The sequence below is a fragment of the Electrophorus electricus genome, chromosome 4 (genome assembly GCF_013358815.1).
Source record: "Electrophorus electricus isolate fEleEle1 chromosome 4, fEleEle1.pri, whole genome shotgun sequence".
Taxonomy (NCBI): Eukaryota; Metazoa; Chordata; class Actinopteri; order Gymnotiformes; family Gymnotidae; genus Electrophorus; species Electrophorus electricus.
In genome coordinates, this window is record NC_049538.1 from 18,496,290 (window position 1) to 18,510,761 (window position 14,472).

The 14,472-nt window shown below is 42.2% G+C and overlaps 1 protein-coding gene and 1 long non-coding RNA gene across 10 annotated transcripts; one reads left to right on the forward strand and one right to left on the reverse strand.

Moving 5' to 3' along the window:
• Positions 1-1,171: 1,171 nt before the first annotated feature.
• wt1b (WT1 transcription factor b) lies at positions 1,172-12,487 on the forward strand. 9 transcript variants are annotated; one of them, XM_035525786.1, is made up of 9 exons: positions 1,172-1,835; positions 3,390-3,503; positions 4,509-4,599; positions 6,719-6,799; positions 8,735-8,873; positions 9,943-10,090; positions 11,581-11,670; positions 11,880-11,972; positions 12,123-12,487. In XM_035525786.1, the coding sequence occupies exons 1-9, from the start codon at positions 1,481-1,483 to the stop codon at positions 12,242-12,244; spliced, it is 1,233 nt and encodes a 410-aa protein (XP_035381679.1). In that variant the 5' UTR covers positions 1,172-1,480; the 3' UTR covers positions 12,245-12,487. The 9 variants fall into 9 exon arrangements, with proteins under 9 accessions (XP_035381679.1, XP_035381681.1, XP_035381682.1 ...); XM_035525788.1 differs by having other exon boundaries at positions 11,880-11,963; XM_035525789.1 differs by having other exon boundaries at positions 8,765-8,873.
• LOC118241274 lies at positions 11,793-13,349 on the reverse strand. Its single transcript, XR_004775956.1, has 3 exons — positions 12,825-13,349; positions 12,139-12,266; positions 11,793-11,873 (listed from the first exon to the last, which is right to left on the reverse strand). It is a non-coding gene; the product is annotated as an uncharacterized LOC118241274 (long non-coding RNA).
• Between the last annotated feature and the right edge of the window lie 1,123 nt (positions 13,350-14,472).

Below are 14,472 nucleotides of genomic sequence, written 5' to 3' on the forward strand. Positions count from 1 at the left end.
AAACAGGTAATCTATTGTGCTGACAGGGAACACTTTGGCAGGTAAAGCTAAGGAATATGACACTTTTTGACATGGAAAATTATTTTTAAATTCTGTCTGGAAGCATTTTATAGAAAAAGGACTTGTCTGTTAATTGAAACTAAAACATAATACTCAAAACTAAAAATTAAATTTAGGCTATTTGTAAGCAGTAATGAAATTAATTACATACTCTATGAAAGTAATTGCATTCTCTATTTATTTATTTACTTACATTTGTCAAGCATATCCAGACACCTGTAGCATATTTTTAAAATGGCTAAAAGTGGATGCAATAGTTTCTATTCCACTTTCTTTTCCCCTGCTGGATTTAGTAATATTTCATTCTGTGCTCCTTGATCATTACTTCTCAGACATTACCAAACACCCTCCTTCCCAAACCAAGCCCTGTTTAGTTCAACAGAATTTCAGCCGTGCTTGGTGATGCCTGGTCTCTCCAGAAACATAACCCATAACAACAGAAGTGGCCAGAAAAAACACTTTTACCTAATATTTAAAGATTGTGCTTTTGAGTGTATGGTTTGAGAGCACATCTTCCATCTGAAATAGCTGCATTTGAAGACTACTTTTTCAGTTACTTGGACATTGTGTAAAACATTTTATTTGCTATTTCAGTACATTGACAGTTCAATCTCAAAATCCACAACTTCTCTGTGTAAGAAAAAAGGAATGATTAAAGTGTTCCACCAAGAAGAGAAAAAAGAGGAACCTAACGTTAAGAGATGCAAAGCATGCTGCATATATTTTCACAACTAATTATAAAAATAATTAACCCTATGCTTCCTTTTGCCAAGACCAATTTCCTTGAGACTTCACTCAAATAATAGCTATAATACAATCCTTAGACTACTTGAACATAATGTAGCATAATAATACAATTAATACTGCTTCTTCTAATATGTTACATTTTAACATAACATCAAAATGTACATTAACACACACACTTATATTTACACATTCATGACATTAGTCAGCACCCAGAAAGTGCTATCTGGGGGATGACTAAAGCAAATGAAGTGCTCATCATTTCTCCCCTAACTCCTCCTCCTGCACCGGGCCACAGTGGGGTCGTTTTAGATCCGACATACACAGACGAGCCCCAGACATGCTACTCCTACCTCACACTCGACCACTCCCCATCCACTCCCTTAACTGAGTCTTCGCAGTCACATCCCTCTCACTGCTTCTCAAGCTTACCCAAGAAGAACCAGGTCTCCTTTTCAGCTCTGAAGTCTTGGCGATGTAGAAACTGGCTTCCACTGCATCTCCTTCACGTTGCTCCAGCAGGTCTCCCCAACCTCTTGCACGGGCACTGCCGTAGAGTGTATTTTCGGGCTTCAGGAGTCGTCCGGTCTCCTTTTGTTAGAGTGGCGCAGAAGTTGATTCTTGCCACCGTCTGCTGCTGTGGTTGCAGCTAGCACTCTTAGACGGCTTGTCCTAAATGCTGGCAGAGTCGTGCGGGCTGATGGGGTCGGACACGCGAGACCTGAGCACCCTGATGCCCCCCGTGCCTGCTCTCCCGGGGGCCAGTGGTGGCGCTCCACAGTGGGGCCCCATTATGGACTTCCATCCCGGCTCCCCCTACGGAGCCCTGCCGTCCCACTCCTTCATCAAGCAGGAGCCGGGCTGGGCGGCGGCCGATCCCCTCGATGACCCACACTGTGGCTTCGGGGCCTTCACTGTGCACTTCTCGGGCCAGTTTACTGGGACAGGCGGCTGCAACCAGGGTCGAGTCTTCCCCAGCGCACCCTATCTGTCCACCTGCGCAGACAATCCTCCAGGCCTTCGAAGTCCGTGTAAGTCCAGTCCTTGGTCCACTCCTACAATCTGTCTGGAATCAGTGTCTGTCAGTGTCAGGCTACAACATACTAAGTATCATATGTTTGAAGTGAGGGATGTTGCAATGCTAAAATCTCCCTGGGCTTCAGAGATGCTAGAAAAGTGTAAGTATAGGGCATTTCTTCTAGAACATCAGTGGTACTGTATTTAGACTTCTTGTCAGTTTTAATATGCAAGCTGTAATCTGATACTCAGTATATCAAATTTATGATTGCTTTGAAAAGGATTTTCTTCTTTTTACATAGATTAAACAAAAGTAATAGATTGTTGACAATGCGAAATTAGGTTTCCTTTAGTGTTACAGCACTTAAATGCCATGATTATTTTAGTTATCTAGGCATAAGTTTTAGATTCTCTGACTACAGTGACATTTGAGGACATTTAATCACAGTTTACTATCCCTGTCTGCTGTTTAACCTCAGATAGAAGTTCATAGACTACAGAACACATGCTCATTGATTCACTCAATTATACTTTCTCTCTTACGCTCTCTCTTTCTCCTGACCCCTCGACACACACACACTTGTGAGCTTATATATCTGTGTATATATATCATGTAGAATGAATGGCTAATATGAATCAAGATGAAAACCAACTCGCTCCCTTAAAACTTATCAGGATCAAGTCTAGGTTCGACTTCCCTCCTTACAAGCCCTGACCAGATTCAAAACCTTCCACAAAGCATTTGTCAAGCATTCTAATATTGCTTGACTAGTACTCAAATATTTCATTTGTGATTTTCAAATTAAAAACAAAGTCAAAATGACAAGATTTCCAGTAAATTGTTGTGGGCTTATTGGTCCCCAGTGGTTGTCCCAAAGGATTTGTAGTTTCCTTTTCCACCACGAAGATAGAAGATAAGAAGATTAACAACCATATTTCAATTTCATATCCACCTCCACATCTGGGATATTTTTTGTTGTTTTCTACAAAAGGCCATAAAAACACTTTTATGTAGTAAATATTATTGGTTTCAGGCATCAGTTACCTGCAGGGTGATATACATTGGTTTCCATTTTAAAAGCTAACATTACAGAGGATATTATGGACTATGCATGTGTTTGGAGTAATGGCATATTACTAGATTTAACACCTTCACTGGATTTTGTGGCTAGGTTGTTCAATTTAAAATAGGAATGAGTTTAGACTACATACTGGACAGGAGCTACTCTTGGTTTGTTGGCCGAAAAATCAAATATTCCATCCTTACACAATAGGAAGTGGACCATTACAAAATAACCAATAAAGAGGCTCACAAAACAGACAATACTTTCTAGCTCTTTGTGTTTTTATGTCTCTTCATCATGCAAGCGACTGGCCCCTGTAGTGGCTTTAGGATTTTGATTTTTTAATTATCTAAAGCTGTTGTTTTGAGTGCACGGGAGAAATGTCACTTTCTTTTTAGGGGTCAGTTGTGTAAAAGCGAATAAAATCTACAACTTATGTTGGGAATCTTAATTGTAAAACGATGGCATTGGGCACTGGGAATAACCCCCATCCCTCTCCCACAGCAGATCTGGATGGAGCTCCGAGTTATGGCCACACTCCAGCTCACCACTCCCCTCCCTTCCCTTGTTCCCACCCATTCAAGCAAGAGGATGCCATGTCCCCACAGACCAGCATGGGTAAGGAAACCCTCCCGCCGCATGGCCAGTGTTTTCATTTATGATGATTATATATGATTTTATATGATTTGAGTGATTGTGTGTTCATGCTCATTTTAGTTGCAGTTGCAAAAATTACCAAGCAAAGTTTTCTTCTGTCCCTGGTATTGTTATTTCTGGAAACATAGCTAATTGTTAATGGCAATTATCAATGGCAAAAAAAAAAAAAATCTATGAAGGACGAATTGCATGAACAGTGATGCACCATTATCAACAACAATGTCTGACAATGGAAACAAAGAGTGAATTACTTCTTTATGCCCACTGCATGGCACCTTTAAGGTGAACGATCAGCCCTTTTCCTCTGTAGAAGAACTAGAAGAGACCATGGTGTGGAAGCTTAGTGAAATGTTTAATGGTGTCAGGGGACTAATTCTCCGCCCTTTCCTGCTGCTGACGTTAAAGGAGTGCGCCTTGTCGTTGAGATGTGGAGTGCTTTATGGATACCGGGAGTGCGGGGCTGTTTGGATAACCGGAGTGAGGATAAGGCCACGCTCCCCTCTCCGCTGCTTCCACAATGAGCTTTTAGTCCTGCTGTGACGTGCTTACTTTCACACGTAAACAGGAAATCAGGTGTAGAAGGTTGTTACATGTATGAATGCATCAAGGACAGGTTCTAGTTTGATTCAAACTGGGAGGAAATACACAGAGAAATGGCCAAATGCATGTATGTGTATGTGGTAATAGACCTGTCAGTTTTAGTCCTGAAGTGTGAGTTATTAAAGGCTATTTAAAAGAGCATTCATCATAGTTGAGATAATTATTATGTGCAAAGAGAAGCCATGTTGGAGTGATTCATGTAAAAGGGTTCATAAGTGTAGGTGTTGGCTCTGATTAAATAAATGGGTCTGAGCAGTTGCTATGTTCTTTTCTCAATTCAGTGCTACTGAATGAAGAGGGAAAATAATGTGTGTAGTAACCAAAAAGTATTTTTATACATTTGATATTCTTTTTTTTTTTTTGCAGTTGAACAACAGTACCAAGCTCCTCCTCCTGTCTACGGTTGCCAAGCCCCCACAGACAGCCAGACTCTGCTCCTCCGGAACACCTACAATAGGTAGAGCGCCTCACTTTTCCTGAAGATTTGTATTTGGAAGGGGCCATTTCTTTGACACCGTCTAAAAGCCTTAATATTTATTCACTATACAGTACACAAATCCTAGGGGCTGAAATTTTGCAATGGTGTCTAATGGTGTGCACTTTCACAGACCCACTGTGCACAACAGATAGTGGACAGGCAATGTGCCATAGGAGTAATATCTATAATGCACTGTAATCTTAGGGCATGATGTACATACAACTTCTATGAGGAAGTTACAGTGAATTGATGACGTAACATTTTGCATGTCAGTGCAATGGATGGCAACTGTTGTCATGAGTGAAGAGTAAACCTGTGCAAATTAGATTTTTTGATGCATAGAGCAGTGATTAGGTGACCAGACAGAAAAAAAAAATCGCTATTACCCCATGCATAACTGCTATAACAGTGATCTCAATGGCATACTACATCTGTACAATTGCAGCCTGCACACAGCCATTCTGTCTGTGCAAAGGTTACGAACTTCACTGTAGTCCGCAGTGGGCCAAAATACGCTCAGCGTGATCTATAGTCCTCCAAGTGCCTCTTCCCTGCCTTTTCCAGAGCGTTCAAAAGAAAACAGGGTCAGGGGAGAGTAGCGCAAGAGAGAGTAAAATGACAAGCTGGTATGGAGAGGCAACAAACCAATATGAGAGGTTGGTAGGACTCACTAAGAGAAGAGCCAATTAGAGCAGACATTAGAAAGGACAGACTGCCAGAGGTAGTAAACAGAAAGAAAAATAACTGGCATTTTTCTGCACCAGCCGCACAGCAATGAGGATGCATTCTTCAAATAGTGTTCTCAAGTTGTTTGCAAAAAGGGGAGATCGTGAAGAACCCAAAATAACGGAACTGGGGTTGATAAGAGTTGACTGTCTCTTCAGCACTCCCCCCCCACATGCACGCACACACACATGCACGCACACACACACACACATACACACAACCACACACACACACACACACACACATACCCTCTTTACAGAACCTGGTACTGCAGTATGTTTAGCCAATGCCCTCTGGAGCCTGAACTTCTCTGCAACCAAACAGCAGTGTTCCAAAGGAGCTAAGGGGGAGACTCCACTTCGTTTTCCTCTGCACTCAGTAACCTTGAGAGTAGCTGAAGGATGGGAAGTGTGCGCTCTCCTGGGAAAAATGTCCACAGAATTTCTAAATACCGGCATAATGGAATTGCTCTTACACCCTATCCGTAAAATTCTTTTGAGATAAGAAAACACTGGTAAAACATTAACATTTCATCCACAGCCCACTCTGAAATATCACCAGTTTGACTAATATTACCGTGACATATATTTCTGTCAGTCTTATATGCGTAGATGCCTTTACCCATCAGGGCCAATGGTTACTAATACAGTAAGATGAGGTTTTGTAGTCTCAAATCATAGGTTCCTGTAAAACAAACATCTCCCCAGATAAGTGGGCAAAGGATAAACGGATACGACTCATAGCATTTGTGGTCAGTCCATTTGACTGACAAAACAGAAGTGTGTGAAAAAAACAAAAACCTACTCATTTTGCACTGATAAAAGTACCCATTTGATTAGCACAGAAACCAGCCTGACCTTCTCCAGCAGAGATTAGATGCTGCATGCTGAGTAATTCAGACCCTCTTCAACCCCTCCCTGCTGTCATCACTCCAGGGGTACTATGACATCACAGGATTCCAACACTGTACCAGGCACTGTGCATCTCCACAGCACCGGAGCTTGGGCGTCCTTTTTGAGGGCGTGTGAGAGTGCTTCGCTGCCTGCGCACACTGTAGGCATGTGACTGTGTAGAAACAAGCACCCGTTTCTCATAAAAACGGTTGCCTGTAGTGATCAGATGATTCAGAGACCCATTTTTAGTACTGTCTGCTAATTAAAGTAGTGACTGAAATACTTATGACAACCATCATCATTATTGCTGGTGGTCACAAAAACATTGTCTCATTCACCCATGTTTTATTACCCACTCTCCATATTCTTTTTTCCTCTTGCTTTTGCATGCAAAACAATTTGCTCCGGTCTACTTTTCTGTATGAGAAAGTGTTTTAAAACTATAGTAAAATGCGGTTTTGTTTGCCTTCCTCTGGCAGTGATAATTTGTATCAAATGACATCCCAGCTGGAATGTGTAGCCTGGAATCCTGTCAGCTCTCTGACTTCTACTATCAAGAGGTATGACCCTTCTACTTAGAGCCCATAATGACCCTTCTCACATCCCTTTACCATTTCCTCCAGTGCTATTGTTTGTCAGGCCTCTGCATTTTTTAATCCCCCACATGTAAGTATTTGGATAGTATATTTGGGTCTGTTTGGAGGTATTGTCTGGGCAGGAAGCAGTACACGTAGTCTGATCTCCCTCTGACCTGGCCTGAGAGGGCGTCTTCTGTGGTGGCTGATAGACTGTCTCTGACAGATAGCCTCTCCTCTGGGTTATCATCAAAGAGCCGGCCTCCGCTTCTCATGTGCACACAGCTGCATGGCTATGCCTAGCACTGGGAAGAGATTAGGCATAATAGCACCTTTAAAAAGCAACTTTAAAATCTTCTGGAGGAAGAGTAGAGTAGGAGGAAAATTAGCAAGGGTCAGGAAAGGATCTGTTTGTGTAAGGCTTTAAAAGTGCTCATTTTTAGAAAAAGGAGTGTAAAAGTTTCTTCTTGTAACGTAGGATCAACATGCATGATTGAAATTCTGCCCAGTGACAAAGAGAATGTGAATGACCAGTGTTGGGAAGGCAGGAAGTGTGCGCCCTTCCTGTTCCCCCTATGCCCTGAGTGTGGTGTGCTTCCTCTGACATGTTACATTTATAGTCCACTGCCTGTGACCTCTGTGCTGAGACAGAGAAAAAGATTCAGATAGAGAGACTGTCTCCCTAACTGTATGTGTAAGGGATGCCACAAGATGTGGTGGACCAAAACACAGGGAACAAGATTTTAACCAGTATAACTTTTTTATCACCACTTATGGTCCAGTATCCTAGTTTAAAGAGAGTGTGTTTTAGAAGAGTTCCTGTCTACATTCTTCCAGAAAAAAAAGGTAGTGAAAGATCACACTTAAATTTACACTCTGGTAAATGGGGGTCAGGGTTTTGCCCAGTCAACCAGTTCAGTTAAGATAAAGTATCTAATTCCATCTAATTCTAGGTGCGGTGGAAGGGCACTGATGGAATGCAGTGTGTGTTATTGAGAGAGAGAGAGAGAGAGAGAGAGAGAGAGAGAGAGAGAGAGAGAGAGTAGGTGCCTACAGCTGTATGGGAGGGTTACGTGTGTAAGTGCATTAGCACTAGGGAAATATTCTTTTTAGATGGGCGGTAGGCAATGCAAGGCAGAATACTTACGCTTGTCCAGATAATCGTCATGGCTGCCAGGGCCTTGACCCCCTGTTGCCATGAGCGACGAGGTGTTTGCTTGCCAGCTGGCAGCACGGATGCCTAGATGGAGCGATGACTGCGCTAGCGCTAGCTGACTGCACCGCCTGAGAGGTTAAGTTGACAGGACAAAGAGCGCTTTATGGAACTCAGCTGTTAATCACTTGCCGCCCACGCGCCCACTCTGAGCCCGACCCTGAACTTTCCTCAGTGCCCTCAACCGTTCAAGTTGTCTAAACTCGCAGACCGGGGGGGGGGGGGGGGGGGGGGGGGGGGGGGGGGGGGGGGTTGGTACGCTCCATACCGCGCACGTCTCCAAGCACATTACCCGAGGGGATTGCGATTATTTATATGGTTTCAGTTACTACAATCAGTTCATTTCGTTTTCAGAAAACGCCTTTCCTTTCCTTTTTTTTTTTTAATTTAAAGATAATTTGTATTAGTAACTGAATTGTGGAGTTAGTGATTTCTTAGCATTGGAAAGATACAACGATACATGGTAGGTATTTATTATGTGTTCACTTAAAAAAAATCATCTATAAAAAGAAAACAGACAGAAGGATAAAAATATTATAATTATTGTGTAATATAATAATTATTATATATAGTTATAATAAAATGTCTCCAGGCAGAAACTATATTTCTACTTCATTATTCTGACCATTACAGTCTACACCACTGCATACTGAATGCGTTCTTAAAGAGTTCTCATGTGGTGTACTTCGAGAGTAAGAAGTAAACAGATCTGTGTATGCTCTGTTGGTCTTGTCCAGTCCTACTGCAGGGTTTGAGAATGAGACTTCAGCAGCTGCCCCTCCTTTAGTCTACAGCTGCAGTGCCCAGTACCACATACACACACACGGCATGCTCCGAGGAATTCAGGTGGGTGCCTGCAAAACACACACACACACACACACACACACACACACACACACACACACAAACACACACACGCTCTGAGGAATTCACGTGGGTGCCTGCGAGCAAACACACAAGCATGAACACACATACACTCAACTCACACACAAACACGCACGCACATACATAGCATGCTCTGATGAATTCACGTGGTTGCCTGCAAACAAACACACACATATGCAAGAACACATATGCACCCTCACACACACACACACTCACACTCACACACGCATGCATGCACATCCAGGTTCAGATAAAGGCTGCATGCTCGTCTCCCACCCAGCCTTTCAGCTTTAGCAGAGATTCTGCCAAACACCGTCAAGGCCAAGGTCAGGACGACGAGCTCAGAGTGCTCTTCTCAAGTGTGCACTGTAGAGCGGCGGCTAGTGTTTGATTAACCGGACCTGACCAGCGGTCCGTTACTGCCTGGCTCGGTCCTGCTGTCCTGCAGGAGAGAAAAGCCTTAGCTGAATACAGCCACAGTGTATTAAAGCCTGCCAAAGTAGCAGATGTGTGGAGAACAGCCTCTGTCAGAGAGCGCCTTTCGGTGACTCCATTAGAACTAAGGATCAGGCTTTTATGCATTGCCTTGGCCAGTGCAAATAAATCATTCAGACTCAATGAACATCTTTCAGCATCTGAAAAAACAAAAATTCCCTTGAGAACTGATAGGTGTGTGTGTGTGTGTGTGCGCGCGCATGTGTGTATGTTTCTGTGAACATACTTTATAACCTTTTTCTGTTCTTCTCCCCTATTCTGCTGTACTCTTCTGGCTTTTAGGAGCTGAATTGATGTTGAACAGGCTTATGGCTAAGAGTGTTACAGAGAATCTTAAACCAGAACATTAACAAAAATTTAGCCTCAAAAGTCAAAAGTAAACACTTCAGCAACATGTTATAGATGTTGATAGCTGTAGTAAACCTTAATCAGATAAATTTGAGGGCAGTATTTCACATTGCATATGAACAGTATGCAGTCTTAACGGGGAATTCAACTTTTGGTTTGATCTCTCCTTTTCTACCTTGCCCATCAGGATGTATGTCGAATGCCGAGCATTGCTCCCCCCATAGTGAGGTCAACGGAGCCCAACGAGAAACGTCCATTCATGTGTTCTTACCCTGGCTGCAGCAAAAGATACTTCAAACTGTCCCACCTGCAGATGCATGGCAGGAAACACACAGGTGAGAGACAGTTCCCTACCAGTGCTCGGCTGGCTCCTAGACTTGCCCTCTCTAAAAGTGCCCACCATCACCGCTACTGAACACACATCACTGAGCCCCATATGAGTAATCTGTGGCATGAGCGAAACATTTCTTTGCATAAGAATTCAATAAGGACCCAAGATCATTATATACCAAGATTATTACAGATTCCAGATGTGATTAAAATTATAATCAGTACATAAGTGAAAGGATTACTCAATAATCCAGTAATATATATAAGAGGCGTGTGTGTGTGTGTGTGTGTGTGTGTGTGTGTGTGTGTGTGTGTGTGTGTGTGTGTGTGTGTGTGTGTGTGAGATCTCTGTCTGAAATGCCATGTTTCTCTGGAAACCTTTTTTACTTCACCACAATCTTGAATATCTCTACACTGCACTTACTCTTTGGAGATATGTACAATAGTAATATTTAATAATAATCTTTGATAACAAGAGCATTTCCATGGGTGGTGTTTCATATGTCAGCATGGTTATCAAAACAATTCCTTGTCCGATGACAAACATACAAGTAAAAATATTTCTTGTGACAAATCTGTGACTTAAGATCTCAGAAATATTTCTTTACTGCACATGACATTCTGAATCTGGTAAGTGTTACACAACAACGTAGTGAATATACAGGGATATGTATGCAGACGCACACAAAAACAGAAAAAACAGATGGTTACCAAAATCATTACAGTAGCTATGGTGATGTCACTAAGCCGCCTCACATCCAGTTACTTAGAGCCACTCCCAAGATGTTTATGTACAAGAAAGTCAGCAACATTATTCAATGCTGCTTAATATGATTCATTCAAATTATGGAGAAATCCATAAGCCTGGGGCTTTTTCCACTAGGTTTCTCTGAGCTAGTTCATCACTGTCACAACCTGCTCAGTGCCATGCATACATAAAGTACATCAATAAAATGCCAATGGACATTATGAATAATAATTCATATTTATATAAATAATAGTTTTATAATAAACTACAGTGCAACAAATTAAAGATGTCATGTCTGCTGGCTTGCTCCAAGAGCATTGTGCCTCCCAAACTCTTCATCTAACATTCCATTTGTCTTCTTTTGTTTGGGGAATTATTCAGACTCTGGAATTGGAATTATGTAATAATTAGTGAAGTTGTAATGGTTGGCTATGTAGTATGTTACACTTTTGCACTATGTGGTCTTACCTTGTTGTGTGTAATATCAAACCTTTTAGGAATTAGGATATAAATAAGAAACAGATACAAGTAAATATTGATTGTGACAAGGCCTTTTGAGTGAGATTCCAGCCTGAGTTAAAAATGAAATGGTGCCCCCATGTGGAAGTCCTGTGTTAAACCCAGAAGCATTCATCCACCTACTCTGCACTTCCCACAGCTTTGAGAATGTAAATGGTGGCTTTGAAATGCAATAGACTTGGTTTTGTGTGTGTGTGTGTGTGTGTGTGTGACTGTCTGCATGCTCAGGGGAGAAGCCTTACCAGTGTGACTTCACTGACTGTGGCCGTAGGTTCTCCAGATCAGACCAGCTTAAGAGACATCAGCGCAGACACACAGGTTGGACCCTGTTCTGCCTTCTCCCTCTCACCTCTTCACCCTGCTCCTCTCTAGAACATTCCCATCCGCTATGCACTCACCACCTTGCCTTGTTCAGTGCTGTGATACGCTCCTTACGTGGGGTCCCTCCTGTTGTGGACGGCAGGGTTGCGCCCATACCTCACTTTCCTGCTGCGTCCATATCCTGGCCTTTTTTTATCATCCTGCAGGAGTGAAACCCTTTCAGTGCGAGACGTGTCAGAGAAAGTTCTCGCGCTCAGACCACCTTAAGACCCATACCCGGACTCATACAGGTAAAACAAGTGCGTAAAACCCCTTTTTGTCTTATCCTTCTCCAGGTCTCTAGGTTCAGCAGAACAATCAGTTAGCATAAATGCAAATATTCTCTTGCAAAAACAAGCCTTTTTTTAAAAAGCGTTATGCTCCTGTTTTCTTTCTCTCTTACTCTCTAGGTGAGAAGCCTTTTACCTGTCGCTGGCCAACCTGTCACAAGAAGTTCGCCCGTTCAGATGAGCTGGTCAGACACCACGGCATGCACCAGAGGAACGTTACCAAACTGCAGTCGACTTTCTGAACTAAGTCATTCATTTGTTGTTCTGGAATTTACAAGCAGTACAGAATAATAAAGTAATGGTTCATAGCCAGAGTAGGAGATAATAAAAGGAATATTTTGGATCATCTCAAGTTGTAAACAACCAGCATATATGCACCTAATTTTCTTTCTTTTAGTACTGTGCATATCAGCAGTACATGTAATCCATCTCTTGAAAATGTACTGGTTCCCTTCAATCATGTGACTCACACACACACACACACACACACACACACACACACACACACACACACACACACACACACACATATATATATATATATATATATATATATATATATATATATATATATATATATATATAATAAGGCTTCCAAAATGTTATGTAAAAAGGATGTTATTTTTCTTTGTATATACTGTATGTTAGTCCTTAATAGTCCATTTTTGTATTAAAATTGCGTATATGTTTTGCTTACAAGAACATACAGTAATTGTTCCGTAGATGTCAGTAGACAGGAAATGTTTCAGAAAACTTGCAATTCACATAAAGCACACTAGTGGCCAGTATAATGCTGTCAAAAACTACCAAATCAGTACATACCTCTGCTAGGGACACGTTCAGCCGACAACTGGCCGTCGGACAGCGTCGGTGACTGATCGTTGCCTGCACTTAGTGCAGTGTGTCCCGCACCGTTGGCTCTAGTTGGTCCTGTTTCAGCCAATTGTGCATGCTGAATCGCCGTCGACGGTCGGCCGTGGGAATTTTCAGATTGGTTGTTCAGTCTAAATTTGACTGGAAATGAGATAATATAGACAAACTACATAAGTATTTTTGTGTATTTAATTTTTTTTGTGGCTTGATATGCCGAAGCTCTGTGCTACGCTAACATTAAGAGAAGGGGCGGAACATGTCATTACCTTGACGTTACCGTATGCAATTTCAAAGAAGGAAGGAGCTCATGAACAGGTGGGAGTTGTTGCATTCTCTATTAATAAGTGACTTCGAGGCTGCTGCAGAACTTCTTGACTGACTTTATGATGTTCAGCACACACCGCCACAGTACTTTTTCTTCCCCTCTGATACCGTTATTTAGAGCTCCCCCTGCTGTCCTTACACAGATGCGACACCAGACTGATACAGATTATCCCACATCTGCCATTTTGAATAAGAACCCGTTTTATTTTCCAAACCTTCTTAACAGTCAAAATTCTCCTTTCCTTCAGTGCTACCATAGAAAGAATATTTAACACTTTTCTTTCCTCTTGTTTTTCCAATCTGTTTAGCCTCACTACAGCTCACCAAGATCTAGTTTTGAGCCCTGTGTGCTGCATCAACATTTCCCCAATTTTTGGTATACACTCTGAAGATGTAGGTGATGAAGGTGAAGCAGGCTCCTGAGGTTGCTCTAGCCAACCCTCTCTACCCTCCTCAGGGGGCCAAGGGAATGAGGTGATGACGGTTCTGTCATACCATATCATGGGGTGTATTCACCAGATACAACCGTGGAGTGGTGTACTGTTTCTGAACAGTTCCTGTTACATTAGTGTCTGTAATCCAAACTTCACTTTCAGGATGCAGTTGACTCAGGTTTCGGACTCTGTGGTACATATGAAAGGTCTGTGCAGCTGACGTCCTCTTACACCCTTCCTTAGAATGGACAGCACCATTGTCAGGAAGGGATGGACACAACAATCCAGGAAGCGTTGACAGTAATCCACAAATTTTATTCCATGAGAAGATGGGCAGGACTACATCCACTGTGTAAAAGTGTATGCCAATAATGCCATGTATGGATCAGAAACTTTCTTCAGGAGATTTTCTTCAGCAAAGTTTGCAAAGACCTGAAAATTGTGTTCCACTGGCAGTAATGAATGTCTGTGGGATACTGTGTCAGGAAAACCTTGACTTCAAGTAAACTATGATAACAGAGCATCTTGCGCAAGTAAGGTGAGTCATTTCCACATATCTCAAGTAATAATTCACCACAAGAAGTTAATTCTGGCTTTTAAGCTTGAATAAATTTGTTCCTAATTTCTGCAAAGAACGCTCTGGATACTCAGTCGGCAGAAGAGGTTCCATTGCATGTTTCTTTTCCTGGATGCAAATCCTGCATCATTGCACAGTCTGACTCAAACCCAGCCACCACATATGCAAACTGTTCCATTGTTTTTTGGCTCTACCACCATTCCAGAACACCAATCAGTTGGTTCTTCCACCCTACTTATAATTGCCATGCTGAATTTTTTCC